This window comes from Periophthalmus magnuspinnatus, chromosome 21, assembly GCF_009829125.3.
Source record: "Periophthalmus magnuspinnatus isolate fPerMag1 chromosome 21, fPerMag1.2.pri, whole genome shotgun sequence".
NCBI classification, from domain to species: domain Eukaryota; kingdom Metazoa; phylum Chordata; class Actinopteri; order Gobiiformes; family Gobiidae; genus Periophthalmus; species Periophthalmus magnuspinnatus.
In genome coordinates, this window is record NC_047146.1 from 32,541,905 (window position 1) to 32,556,875 (window position 14,971).

At 41.9% G+C, this 14,971-nt stretch overlaps 1 protein-coding gene across 1 annotated transcript; it reads left to right on the top strand.

Annotated features, from left to right (window-relative positions):
* Nucleotides 1-4,945: 4,945 nt before the first annotated feature.
* LOC117388998 (putative gustatory receptor clone PTE03) lies at nt 4,946-5,911 on the top strand. The gene has a single exon (XM_033986549.1). It carries the CDS (start codon nt 4,946-4,948, stop codon nt 5,909-5,911), a length of 966 nt encoding a protein of 321 aa, XP_033842440.1.
* Nucleotides 5,912-14,971: the final 9,060 nt, after the last annotated feature.

Below are 14,971 nucleotides of genomic sequence, written 5' to 3' on the forward strand. Positions count from 1 at the left end.
GCCTCCCGGTTCCGGTTCTCCCGGCCATCCCAGCTCCGGGTCTCTGGTTCTGCTCCTGACTCCGCGCTCCTGCTCCCGTACAGTCTACTCCTTACCTTCACCTCCTTGTCTCGTCCTGGACCCCGGCTTGCTCCATGTCTCCTGTTCTGGCTCCCGTTCCCCGGTGCGCCCCTGCTCGGCTTCCTCTGGTTCTGTTCCCGGTCCTGTCTTCGTCCCGGTCTTGTCGGTTCTCTGTTCCCATCTCTGCTCCTCCCGACACGTCCCTGGGCTCTGGCTCGCATCCTGCTCCTCACCCCTTGTTGGTTTAATGAACTCTTGTTGAACATTTCACAAACTGTAAATAAACACTGTAAATCTGCCCCGAGTTCTGCACCTCTTTGGTCCACCCTACACCCGGGTTACGACAGGCCAAAATGGACCAAGCAGACTCGGGACTGGATCAGACGCTGCGCCAAGCATTTTCCCACCATGGAGTGATTATTGGACATGTGGTAAGATAGTTGATGAGGAATGTGCTGCAGGTGCGCTTACCTGGTTTCGCGCGGCGCGGTCTGGTGTACTATATAAGTGCTCCCTTTCTCATTGCTCCCCCTTTTGCCCACATGTATTTCCGGGTCTCTGTGTAGGCAGTTCTGTCCTTCATGCCCAGTGCCACCGCCTGACTGCAGCTTGGCACCGGTTCACTATTCAACATGCTGGACTTCGTAGTGCGTTCACGTGCACCCTTGGTTGAACTTCGTAGCGCGTTCACGTGCGCCCTCGTTTTTGGGGACAGTTCCGCTGCTTGGCTGTAACGTTGCACCTTGGGCCAAGTGCGCGTCGCCATGTGCCCTCATATGCGGTGACAGTCCCGCTGCTCGGCTGTAGTCACTGCACCAGGCCCATTACGCACAGTGGTGCATTTTCATCAATAAAAGCTGGCATTGTGCCAGAGATGACACGAGACATCTTGCGTCTCATTACAAACTCCAGAAAGTGAGCTGCGTAAAGACTCCCAGCCATCAACCCTGGGATTCTGTGCTCACCCTATTTAACCAGCGGTGTCCTCTGTGGTCAGCAGTGGCACAGGGCGCGCTGCCTGCGCTGCTTTGTCTTTCGACGCTTTGCCCCTTTTTGTTGTTTTGTCTTGTCCCACCTTTGCTTTGCCTGTTGTTTTGTCTTGTTCCACTTAAGTCAAGTTGGCCCACTGTGAGATCGCCTTTAGTGGCGCTATTCTGGGCTGAGCTCGGGCTGGTCACACCTGAGCTCTGTGCATCGAGCGGTATTTCACCCTGTACATGGTCTGGCAGGCGGTAGGTTTGGGCTCGGTAAACTTTTAATGGATTGAATTAGTGTACGGTAAAAGCGGATTTTATATGTATTGTAGTCATTGTTAATTAAATTAAACCACTGTTCCCTTTTAAGATGTAAAATAAACATGATGTAAATGAAATGGAACCTGGCTCTTTCATCTTGATATGCTTACCTGTGTGCCTTATACTTAGGGTTTAGTCCCCAAACTAGATTTGGGGTGGCGTTGTTGCAACACTTATATTTATTAGTTCCATCCATCCATTTTCTTCCGCTTATCCGGGGCCGGGTCACGGGGGCAGCAGTCTAAGCAGGGACTCCCAGACTTCCCTCACCCCAGACACGTCCTCCAGCTCCTCCAGTGGGATCCCAAGGTGTTCCCAGGCCAGCCGAGAGACATCAAACATGAACCTAACACAGTGGACATTTTCTACTTCAAAAACATGGAAAAGGCACCAATTTCAGCTGCCCAAGTGAAGAAGGCAACCAGAAATGACCATGGCCTGTCTGTACTCATAAACATGGTAATCAAAGGACAATCAAAATGCAACAGCTCCACCCTCAAACCTTTTATTGATAGAAGGTGGGAGCTTTCTGTTCAGTCAGGCTGTCTGTAGGATAGTGGAAATGAAGGAAATGGCCAGGAGCTATATTTGGTGGCCAGGTTTAGACAAACAGATAGAAAACATGGTCTTCTCAAAAGGGCGACAGTGGCTCAGTGGTCTCCCAACCCGAAGGTCGGAGGATCGAGTCCCGCTCGATGTGTCATCACCCACATTGCCTAGTATGAAAGTTCTACAGTCTGCCCCAGGGCAGCTGTGGCTACAATAGTATCTTACCATCACCAAGTGTGGAAATGAATGAATAATGACTATAGTGTAGTGCTTTGAAACGCGCATTAAAAGTGTAAGCCATTATTATTAAAAGACTCATAACAAAATACCTGCAGTGCCACTGTATCCATGGGACTTTCCACAAGACACTCGGTACCATATTCACATAGACATTGCGGGTCTATTTGAAGACTGAATCTTCCTGGTAGCTGTCTCACAGCAAGTGGCCGGAGGTAGCTATTATGAAATCCACTACATCAGAAAAGACTTTTGAGGAGCTTGAAGAGATATTTAGCTGTTTCGGGACTGCTGTTCAGCTCACCTCATATAACAGCTCCCAACTCATGTCAAAAGAAATGTCTGATTTTCTGCAAGTCATATAAAGTCAGCTCCATACCACCCTGCAACTAATGGGTTAGCAAAGAGGTTTGTGCAAACCCTCAAACATGCACTCAAAGCCTCACAAGGACAAGGCACTCTGCACCAAAGGCTGTGTGAGTTTCTCCTTGAGTATTGCACCTCTCCGCACTCAACTATCAAGGCATCTCTTGCAAGCCTCATGTGCAACCGGCATTCATGCAAAAGATCTAATTTTCTAATCTGGTGATTCAGTGAATGAATAATGGACAAAATTGTAAGGCATTTTTTTATTATTGTTATTATTACAAAAAGTGTAACCTGATGAATGACTAGTAGCAGTTGTGGAATTTAATGAATGACAAGTTGTATAGCAGGGCAAGGAAAGTTTATTTGTATTGCACAATTCAAACTAGAACACTTCCTGGTTCTAGTCAGAACCTGAGCAGCAGTGTTCTGGATATACTGCAGCTGTCTTAAGGCTCGATTGGATAGGCCAGTGAGCAGGACGTTACAGTCATCTACTGGAGACAAATGCAGGATAAGTGTCTCTAAGTCTGGCTTTGACAGTTTACCTGCAATGAATTTAGATGGTAATACCCTGCAGATGTTATTGATTTGATGTGGCTGTTAAAGTTCGAGTCTGAGTCCATTATTATCTCATTTTTAGTGTGATTTGAAGGTTTTAGAGAGAGAGACTGGAGGTGACGCTGACACTTTCTTTGTGTTTCTGTGACTTGAGTCTTGTCTGAGTTTATCTGGAGAAAGTTGTTTTTCCTCCACACACTGATCTGTTGATGCAGTGAGTGAATCCACTGATTCATATTCACCTGCTGCAGTGAGACATAGATCTGACTCGTCTGCAGAGTTGTGTGTGACACATTATTGCTGTGTATTAACTGTCCTAACAGCAGCATGTAGAGACTGAACAACAGGGGTCCCAGGATTGACCCCTAGGGCACCCCACAGGTCAGGGACATTTTATCTGAGACACATTTTCCAATTTCAACAAAGTACTTTCTGTTTTCTAAATAGGACTTGAACCAGTTTAGTGCAGTACCACAGATGCCCTCCCAGTCCTCTAGTCTCTGTAAGAGGATCCCATGATCCACAGTGTCAAAGGCAGAACTCAGATCTAACAGGATAAATACTGAGACTTTGCATCAGTGTTCAGGTGGATGTAATTTGTCACATTGATAAGAGCATCTCAGTGCTGTGGTGGGTCTAAAACCTGAAAACATCAAAGGAGTTGTTCATTTGGAGAAAGTTAATAAGCTGTTGGTAAGCAACTTTTTCAAGGACTTTGCCTGAAAACCTCAGATTTGAGATTGGTCAGTAATTGTTCAATACCGTGGCATCAAGACTGCTCTTCTTTAGTAGAGACTTGATAACCGCAGTTTTCAAAGCTCTTGGGAATGTTCCAGATTGAAGTGACATATTAACTATGCAAGTGAGTGGTTACAGCAAACTGTTGAGCACAGACTTTACCCTCAAATGTAGTGGGTAACACATGGAGGCAGCATGTAGAGGAACTCAGACTGGTGATGATCTCTTGGACAGTTTTGTCAGTTACAGGTGCAAAGTGAGTCAGCTCTAAATGTCTAGTTCGCTGGTTGTTATTTGCTTTGTGGAATTAATGGCATTTTTACTGTATAAGTACTGTATTTAAGTAGAATTTTAAGGTATCTGTGCTTTATTTAAATACATTTAACAATTGATACGTTTTACTTTTACTTCACTGCATTTGAGAGCAGTATCTGTACTTTCTACTTCACTACATTTTTAACAGTACTGAAAAGTAAAAAGTACCTTTCACATGCTTTGAGGGTTATTTTTACCATGTTCGTGATAACATCTCAACGAAAGGTTTTGAGTTCAAGCTTCAGCTTTGAGCAAAACAAAAATAAATACACAAGATTAGTGAGAAAAAAAAAAAGAAATCTATTCATTTGCTGCCGTTGACCAAAATATGTATTGTTGTCAATATCACTACATTTAACACTAACAAATCAGCAATGTTTGTGTTAAATACTTTTACTTTTTACCCTTTAAGTACATTTTTACATGGTTACTTAAATACGTTGACTTATGTACATTTTTTTCTTGTGATACTTTTACTTGAGTAACGTTTTATCTCTGTAGCTGTACTTTTACTTCAGTAACAAAATTGAGTACTTCATCCACCACTGATTACTAGACCCCTCAAAGTTGATTTATTATAGCAACTAAAGTAATTCTACCTACCCTCGTCCCTAAAATATTCTAACCTTACGCTGACACTAAGTAATGCATTATTTTCACTCCCAACACTGATTAGCTTTGTCCTGTCTACTGGGAGTAATACCTGGAAAAAACAGAAACCATTTTGTGTAACTTAGCAACAGGAGCTAATAAATGCTAATGCCTCATGGTTACTGTTGGATTGGATCATCTTCTGTGCATTTTAATAACAACAAATCAATGAGATGAACACAAGTAGACCTAATCCGGCGTACTTTGAATTGACTCTTTTTATGGACTATGGACATTTACGATATCTTTTCTTCGCTTTGTGCTTGTTGATCTACATAACGATAATCTCTGCTAACATGGTCATTATAATCACTATTATGTTAGAAAGATCTTTGCACCAGCCAATGTTTATCTTTATCTGCTGTTTATCTGTGAACTCTCTGTACGGTTCTACTGGATTCTTCCCCAGGTTTTTGACTGATCTTTTGTCCGATTCTCATTTCATCTCACGACCGTCATGTTTCATTCAAATGTATGTAATTTACACCTACGCTTCGTGCGAGTTCACTATTTTAGGTATCATGGCCTACGATAGGTTTGTTGCTATTTGCCAACCTTTGCACTATCGGAGCAAAATGACCATTCAAAAGGCGTTATGTCTATGGGCTGCTGGTATTATCTATCCAGCCATTTTCTGTGGATTATGCCTCTATCTCTCCATACGTTTACCATTATGTGGCTACAAACTACACAGAATTTTCTGCTCAAATTGGCCAGTGGTTAAAATTTCTTGCGTGGACACTATTTTGAACAATATTCTCGGACAGTATACAACCATGACCACAATATTCATCCCTTTATTATTTGTCCTGTATTCTTATCTGCGAATTTTAATAGTGTGCAGAACCGGCTCATTGGAAACAAGAAAAAAAGCACTGCAAACATGTATCCCTCATTTAGTGACATTTGTGATGTATTCTACCTGTCTGTTTTGTGAACTTTCAATTACTCGATTTGACAAGGACAAAGTAAATCCGTATGTTGTTGCTGTTTTGTCGCTGGAATATCTTGTAATCCCATCCTTAAATAACCCTTTTATATATGGACTAAATCTGCCACAAATTAGAACGGTCATTTTTAGACGTTTTAATATAAGACCCAAAAAGCAACTTCAAATTAAAATGTGGCAAAAAATCTGAAATACTTTTGACTCATTGAAGTCTGGGTTTAGTCCATATTGTTTCTTTTATATACCTGACTTGGATCTGGTTTAGTCCTGGATAAGTCCTGGTCTAGACCAAGTTTAGTCCTGGTTTGGACTTGATTTAGTCCTGGGTTAGTCCTCATGTAGAGCAGGTTTAGTCCTGGATTACTTTGGGTTTAGACATGGTTTAGACCTTATTCAGTCATGGGTTAATCGTCACTTAGAGCTGGTTCAGACCTGGTTTAGACCTGATTCTTTCCCAAGTTAGTCCTGCTTTATACATAATTCAGTTTTGGGTTAGTTTTGTGATTTATACCATGCTTCAAAAACTGTAAATTAAAAAATTCAGTCCTTATACTGCATACCTCTGTATATCTGTTTAAAATTAAATGAATTCAATGATTGTTTTCAAGTTCAAATGTAGTTTAATGAGGTAAGAAATCACAGTACAATCCACTGAAGTGACCAAAATAAAACTCTTCTTGGGGCGTGTTCAAAGTTGGCCTAGTCTGGTCCTGGTTTGTGCTTAGTCTAATTGGGTTTGGTCTCATTCTAGTCTTGGTTTAATGGTCTAATAAGGGTTTAGTTCCAGGTTTAAAGCAGATCTATTCAGCAAAATCAACTTTTCAGAGCTTCTAACAATGTCAGTTTTTTCCTCTTCTCATTTATCTTCCTAAAGTTGTATTTGGAGAGATTTGTGTATAGTTGAGCAATCTTTAATTGCAAGACGCCAGTTTGCAGATCTGCTCCTGTTTTCACCGTCACCGTTACCTGCCCACTGCGCTGTACTTACTTTGTTCTTTCATTTTGTTTTCTTAATCGATGATACGCATAGGATTTGGCAGTGTCGTGTAGTTATTTTGGCTGCTCGCTGAGGATTAGGGCGAAATTACTTCTCATTGGCACCACTGTTTTCTAACATTTCTTTTATTAAGGTGTTTTAGCAGAATATTGTGATTTAAAATGTGAACATTTTAGATCATAATGATTCATGGGTGTCATAGATTAGAACTATATGACACAAGCACAATAGGTCTTCTTTAATGCCAGTATTCTCTGAGTTTTGTTGAATGTGCAAGTGTGAAGTGATCCTTGATGAGCTGGACTCGACTTGGACCTGAACAACAGGACCTGAACAACAGGAATGTGACAAAAAATCACAACTTCACCCTTATTCTTTGTCTTTATTTGGTTATCTATGTATTGTGTGTACTGTGTGTAAACTTAGCATGAGAGAATATGCAAAAACATAGTGTGAACAAACCAACTTATTTCAGCTCCAATGTTACAAGTCTGTAATAATGAAATCTGGTATCCAAGCTTTCTTTGCAAATTTGTGTTTTATACAGACACAGTTTTAGATGACTAAATCCATCCATCTTCCTCCCGTTATCCAGAACTGGGTCGCTGGGGCAGCAGTCTCAGCAGGGACTCCCAGACTTCTGTCACTCCGTACTTTCAACTCAACTCCTTCTTTACCACAACGGACCGATACAGCGACCGCATCACTGCAGACGCTGCACCGATCCAACTGTCAATCTCACGCTCCATCCTTCCCTCACTCCTGAACAAGACCCCGAGATACTTGAACTCCTCCACTTGGGGCAGAGACTCACCACCCACCCGGAGAGAGCAAACCACCTTTTTCCGGTCGAGAACCATGGCCTCGGATTTGGAGGAGCTGATTCTCATCCCAGACACTTCACACTCGGCTGCAAACCGCCCCAGTGCTGCAGGTCCTGACTCGAAGAAGCATCAGGACAACATCATCTGCAAACAGCAGAGATGAAATCCTGTGGTTCCCAAACCAGACCCCCTCCGGCCCCTGGCTGCACCTAGAAATTCTGTCCATAAATATAATGAACAGAACCGGTGACAAAGGGCAGCCCTGAGTCCAACATGCACCGGGAACAGGTCTGACTTACTGCCGACAATGAACACAGCTCCTGCTCCGGTCATACAGGGACCAGACAGCCCTTAGCAAAGGGCCCCGGACCCCATACTCCCAGAGCACCCCCCAAAGGACACCATGAGGGACACGGTCATATGCCTTCTCCAGATTCACAACACACATGTGGACTAGTTAGGCAAACTTCCATGAACTGTCATAAAGACTGACAGGGGGACCAAAGAAAGAACAGAGTTTATTTGTAGATATGGGAAACTGAATGAAGGTATTTATAACAGACATTTGAGAGCGGTGTTGTAGGCAGTAGTTCTGGAGCGGGTTGTGGGTCACAGGGTCAAAGGCTCGGGTGTTCGTACCGAATATGAGACATAGAGACAGAGGTGCAGGGTTGTTCCAAGCAGTGGAATCATGGTGGATAGACGAGCAAGTAAAAAGGAGAGTGACATGAAGATGACAAGACGATCAGAGCATTGGATTCTCAGTCCTTTCGTACTAGCAGGTGAAGGCATTATTGCCTGATCAGAAGCAGGCAATAATGTGTGGAGGTGGTGCCATCTCCAGGCTCAAACACAGAAGGGAAGGGGGAAAACAGCACAGAACACACACAAAAAAACAAAACAAAAAAAACAAAACAAATCCTGACAATGAACCCTTGAGGACAGAATGGAGAGTATTGAGCTGGTCCACTGTTCCTCAACTGAGATGAAAACCGGAACTCCTGAATCCGAGGTTTGACGATAGCTCAGATTCTCCTCTCCAGTCCCTGGAGGAGTGTGACTCCCCTGTAAATGTAACACACCCTCTGGGGCCCCTTCTTATACAACACTTTAAACTGAAGAAGATTGAGTCAAATACAAACAGAGGAGGAGTGTTCATTCTCTTGAACTTTTGTCCAGCAAATATCATTCTTTGGAAAGTAATGTCTTTATAAAACTTCTAATCTGCAAATATTAAAAAAAATAAATAAAAAAAAAATATATATAAATATATATATATATATATATATATATATATATATATATATATATATATATATATATATATATATATATATATATATATATATATTTAAAGCTGCTTTTAATCTTTAATTATTATGAGTGTTGATTTTAAATGTTTGTATATTTGTATCTCTTTTTAAAATTGTTCTTCTATGTAAAGTGTCTTTGAGTATCTTGAAAAGCGCTATATAAATAAAATGTATTATTATTATTATTATTATTATTATTATTATTATTATTATTATTATTATTATTATTATATATCCTTGAACATCCAAATTTATATTAACTCTGCTCTTGTTGAAATGTGTGAAAAGTATAAATAGGTCTTTTATAGTGTGTATACCCCTCTGAATCATTGATTATAGGATGTATGTGACAATGGGGCAAATGAATGGTTATTGAACAAAGGCACACACAGAAAAGTCCTTACATCCAAAGTGTTTCCTGAAGTGAGTCAACATTTTTATTGAGTGGGAAACAACTGGGTTTTTAATGTTTTATTTAAAGACTGGAAAAGCAGAGTAAAGCATAGCCTTGGATGTAGGAAGGCAACACTCATTCTTCATCCAATCAGCTCCCTGGAACAACAAAAACAACACTGAACCAAAACAACAGTGACCAATGATAAAGAGGGAGACTAGCTCACCCAACAAGTGAATAAGCAGCTTAGTCCCGGTTCAGTCCCAGCCTCTTTCTGGTCCCAGAGTCATTTCTAAACCAGGACTAAACCTGTTGAATCAGTGTTGGAGTTTTGTGCAGTTAAAACCTGGAACATTCTTCCTGAAGATGTGAGACAGGCCTCGACTTTGACAATGTTTAAATCCAGGCTCAGGTTCTGTTTATCTGTGCATATGACTGAAAGGGTTTTATTCTGCCTCTTCTCTTTTAATGTTACTTTTATTTTTGATAATTTATGTTTTGATTTGTTGTTTTGTGACTTTAATATCTTTCTTATTCTATAAAGTACTTTTAATTACTTCATCTATGAACTGTGTGTGGTAAGACAGCTGTTGAGGCCTGTGCGGCAGGTGCACTTACCTGGTTTCCCGCGGTGCAGTCTGGTGGACTATATAAGCGCTCTCTTTCTCATTGCTCTCCCTTTGCCCACACGCATTTCTGGGTCCCTGTGTAGGCAGATCTGTCCTCCATGCTCAGGTAAAGTCCCAATCTTCCTCTTCATTCATGAAAATATCCAAATTCTTAAATCATCGCTTCTTTTAGTGCCACCGTCTGACTGCAGCTCGACACCGCTTCACTTACATCACACGCTGAACTTTGTAGCGCGTTCACGTGCACCCTCATCTTTGGCGACAGTTCAATGGACATAGCTAGCTTAGACTGTATATATAAATGGACATAGCTAACCTGCTAGCTGCCACATTCCAAATAGGAAGTGATTCCAGCTCCATCGACTCACTTTCTGTGTAAAAACTGTGTCCTCTCTGTAACTGCTGCTGTCAGACTCGTTATTTTGATCTTACATGTTTGTATTAACCCGCTCTACATTATCCTGGTATTATTTATTTGTTATTTCTCTGTTGTGTCCGTAAATCAAAATATGAACATCAATGACAGACAAATCAGGCGCCTTCTTTTCCCGAGGTCTCTCCTGCTAGCGTTAGCAACAGGTTTGATTGACAGCGTTGCTAAACTGCCACTCCCTGCTACACCAGCGGTGTGGGCGGAAAGGGGCATTACCTTCATCAGCCTCGCTCTGGATTGTCTTTTTGGTTGCGATGATACTCGCCGCTGGAATTACAAATATGCAACTTGGCTCCTAATTGGTCCCTATAACTGCAAATGGGCTTCACTTGACTGGAACTGAACTCTATGAGTGATGTCACACTCACCTAGTCCACTTCTTTATACACTGCCTGGTCAAAAAAGTCACCAGCTGGATTTAACTAAGCAAATAGGTCCGAGCCTATAGGTACGAGTCAGGTCTAGGTTCAGCAACAGTCTGTGTTCAAAGAATGAGATGCCTGAATATACTGAATGACCAGGTTATTCCATCAATGGATTTGTTCCAAGATGACAATGCCAGGATTCATCTGGCTCAAATTGTGACAGAGTGGATCAGGAGCAGAGACGTCATTTTCACACATGGATTGTCCACCACAGAGTCCAGACCTTAACCCCATTGAGAATCTTTGGGATGTGCTGGAGAAGCTTTGTGCAGCGTCAGACTTGACCATCATCAATGCAACAGGTGAAACATTAATGCAACACTGGATGGAAATAAATCTGTGACATTGTAGAAGCTTATCTAAACAATGTCACAGTGAATGTGTGACGTAATCAAAGCTAAAGGCGGAACAACCAAATATTAGAGTGTGTGACCTTTTTTTTTGGCCAGGCACTGTAAGTCTGTGGTCTCAAATATGTGTGAAAGTCAGAATCAAAATGTGACCGCATACCCTTTGGGCAGTTTGGGGAGTTACCACATTTTAAGCAGATGAGGCTACACACTTTTCCTACACTTTATAAAGATGCATACACATCACATTTGTGTCAAAGTAAATACAGCAGCTTCAATAAATAAGAGAGAAAAAAATAACACTCCGGAGTTTATAAACTGTGTATTGTGGGCTCTTTTGAATGGTTCCTTAACGTAAACAATTAAAACTGGATCTCAATTTTTTAAAGAAACAAATCTTTTCCTACAGGCATATTCCAAGATGACATTGCCAGGATTCATCATTCACCTCTGCAACATCATGTGGCGGTCGGGGGCAGTGCCTGCGGATTGGCAGAGCAGGGTGGTGGTCCCTCTCTTTAAGAAGGGGGACAGGAGGGTGTTTTCCAACTACAGGGGAATCACACTCCTCGGCCATTCTGGTAAGGTTTTTCCAGGGTACTGGAAAGGAGAATCCGACCGATAGTCAAACCTCGGATTCAGAAAGAGCAGTGTGGTTTTCATCCTGGTCATGGGACACTTAACCAGCTCTATACTCTCCGTCAGGTGCTCTAGGGTTTATGAGAATTTGCCCAACCAGTCCACATGTGCTTTGTGGATTTGGAGGTCATTCAACCGTGTCCCTCGTGGTGTCCTTTGGGGATTGCTCCATGAGTACAGGGTCCGAGGCCTTTTACTAAGGGCTGCCCAGTCCCTGTATGACCGGAGCAGGAGCTGTGTTCGCATTGCCTTCAGTAAATCAGACCTGTTCCCGGTGCATGTTGGACTCCGCTAGGGCTGCCTTTCGTCACTGGTTCTGTTCATTGATTTATGGACAGAATTTCTAGGTGCAGCCAGGGGCCAGAGGGGGTCCAGTTCAGCGATCACAGGATCTCATCTCTGCTGTTTGCAGATGATGTCGTCCTAATGGCTTTATCGAACCAGGACCTGCAGCACTGGCGTGGTTTGCAGCCGAGTGTGAAGCGGCTGGGATGAGAATCAGCTTCTCCAAATCTGAGGCCACGGAAGAAGGTGGGTGGAAAGTCCCTGCCTCAAGTGGAGGAGTTCAAGTATCTCAGGTTCTTGTTCTCGAGTGAGGGAAGGATGGAGCGTGAGATTGACAGGAGGATCGGTGCAGTGTCTGCAGTGATACGGTCGCTGTATCGGCCTGTCGTAGTAAAGAAGGAGCTGAGTTGAAAGGCAAAACTCTTGAATTACCGGTCAATCTTCATTCCTACCATGGAGCTTGGTCATGAGCTTTGGGTAATGACTGAAAAGACAAGATCATGGTCAAAATGAGTTTCCTCTGCACGTGGGGTGGTTGCTCCCTTAGGAATAGGGTGAGGAGTTCAGTCACAAAAGCTCGGAGTAGAGCCACTGCTCCTCCACAGTGAGAGAAGCCAGCTGAGGTTGCTCAGGCATCTATTTCGGATGCCTCCTGGACGCCTCCCTGGAGAAGTATTCCAGTCATGTCCCACCAGGAGGAAGCCCCAGGGAGGACTCAGGACACACTGGAGGGACTATGTTTCTCAGCTGCCCTGGCAATGCCTCAGGATCCTCCCGAAAGAACTGGAGGAGGTGTGTGAGCAGAAGAAAGTCTGGGCCTCCCTGCTGAAACTGCTGCCTCCTTGACCCGGCCCTGGATGGAATATTATTATTATTATTATTATTATTATTATTATTATTATTATTATTATTATTATTATTATTATTATTATTATAACAGTGCTACAAAACAGCAACCATGACCCTTGTGAAAAGTGTGTGTGTGGCTGGTCTCTGCCTGTAGTGGGCGATAGAGATGATGACCAGCAGGGTGATGGTGGTGAGCGCGCTGAAGCCTAAAGCTGCGTCTGGGTTGGAGTGTAGGATCTTCCTGCACGAGTTGTTGATGAGAGGGAAACACAGCTGGTCTTCAGCCTCCATGATGAAAGAGAGAGGAGAGAGAGAGCTCACACCCCTCCATCACACCTCTTTTATCGCTCCAATCCCCCCATCCACAAAGCACAAACAGCAGGGGAACAACACTCACAGGGTTGAGTTATACAAAACACACAACGCTGTGTCACTCACTTTTTTTGTTTCTTATATTTTTATCGATGTGTGGATAAATATATAGGACATTTAAACAACAAACGTAATCACACCGTTTCATTTTTATGGAGCAAAAAAGTAAAATCTGAAAACTCAAGAAAACACACTGTGATTTAAAGGGCACATTTTCAGGAGCCAGTGATCAACACAGGCGTTCATGCTCCTGTTTAGGAGTTTGATTTCCAACAAAAAGATGAGAGTGGAGAGTGACCAGATTTTCAAAATCACAAACGGGGACATAGTCGGGTTGGAATGTTTGGTAATAATAAAAGTGTGAAAAGAGTTTAATGTGATGTTTCTCTCAGTCATGACTTATTCACTTATCTTGAGTCAGTTTAATCTGAGACACTTCAGTTCAACTGAGTACATATGTTTGTGTTCTGGTCATTTTCAAGCACATTTTCTGTTTTTTTGCTCAACAAATGACCATTTATGACAATTTTAGAGCTCAAAACTGGGACTGTCCCAGGTAAATAGAGACGTCTGGTCACTCTATGGGAGCGACTCACTGAAAAATTGTTGGCTAATGCTAGCTAGCTTGTGACTAACCTAAAACTGTTGGATAATGCTAGCTAGCTTGTGACTAATCTAAAAACTGTTGGCTAATGCTAGTTAGCTTGTGACTAACTGAAACACTGTTGGCTAATGGTAGTTAGCTTGTGACTGACCTAAAAATTGTTGGCTAATGCTAGCTAGCTTGTGACTAACCTAAAAACTGTTGGCTAATGCTAGCTATTCTGGTTACCATGGCGATAATCTGTCTAGCATTTATAATACATTTATGCCCCCTGCTGCTGGAGCAAAGTATGACACACACACAGAAGTTCAAATGCAAAATTTAAATGTTTTATTTGTGTGTTTTGCAACTCATTTCTTACATTTATTTTGAAAATCAAAATTAAAACAGTTTATTAAACATCAGATAAAGTATAATATAATAAAGTGTAACTAACCGTAAAGTGTAACTAACCCTGAGTGTAACTAACCCTAGAGTGTAACTAACCCTAGAGTGTAACTAAACATAACAGAAGCAGTCACATGATTAAAATGCTTACGACAGGTTAAGACTTTAGATTTAAAGTTTAATTTCCTAATTGTAAATGATGACATCACACTTGAGAATAACTGTTACCCAGCAACCATGTGGTACACTGGTCCAATACTCCTCTAATGTCACAGAGATTAATATTTGACAAATACAAATGATTTAAAAAACTTTATTTTTTTTTTGGAATCGTGTGTAAAGTGTTAAAATCATGTGTAAATTGTGCCAGACCTTTGCACAGGATTCTCAGTGTGACATCATCAGTGTGATGTCATCAGTGTGATGTCATCAGTGTGATGTCATCAGTATGAGACTCTCTAAATAAAACTCTACTTCTCTCATTTTCATTTTTTTTTTTTCATGTTTTCTAGACAAACTTTTGTGTAAAAGTATAATTTATATTTAAACATGTTTTATCCTCCAGATGAAATGAGAGAATCGTCCAAACCTGTCGGACATTTTAAAGTCACTCTGTATTTACACAAATGTCCTGAGCATCCAGGAGCTCACATCTGAACCGGTCTAAGTCCTGGTCTCACATGGATCTGAACCGGTCTAAGTCCTGGTCTCACATGGATCTGAACCGGTCTAAGTCCTGGTCTCACATG

What these genes read in the sequence shown, in the direction of transcription:
- LOC117388998 (XM_033986549.1), top strand. Translation starts at nt 4,946, where the DNA reads ATGAACACAAGTAGACCTAATCCGGCGTACTTTGAATTGACTCTTTTT.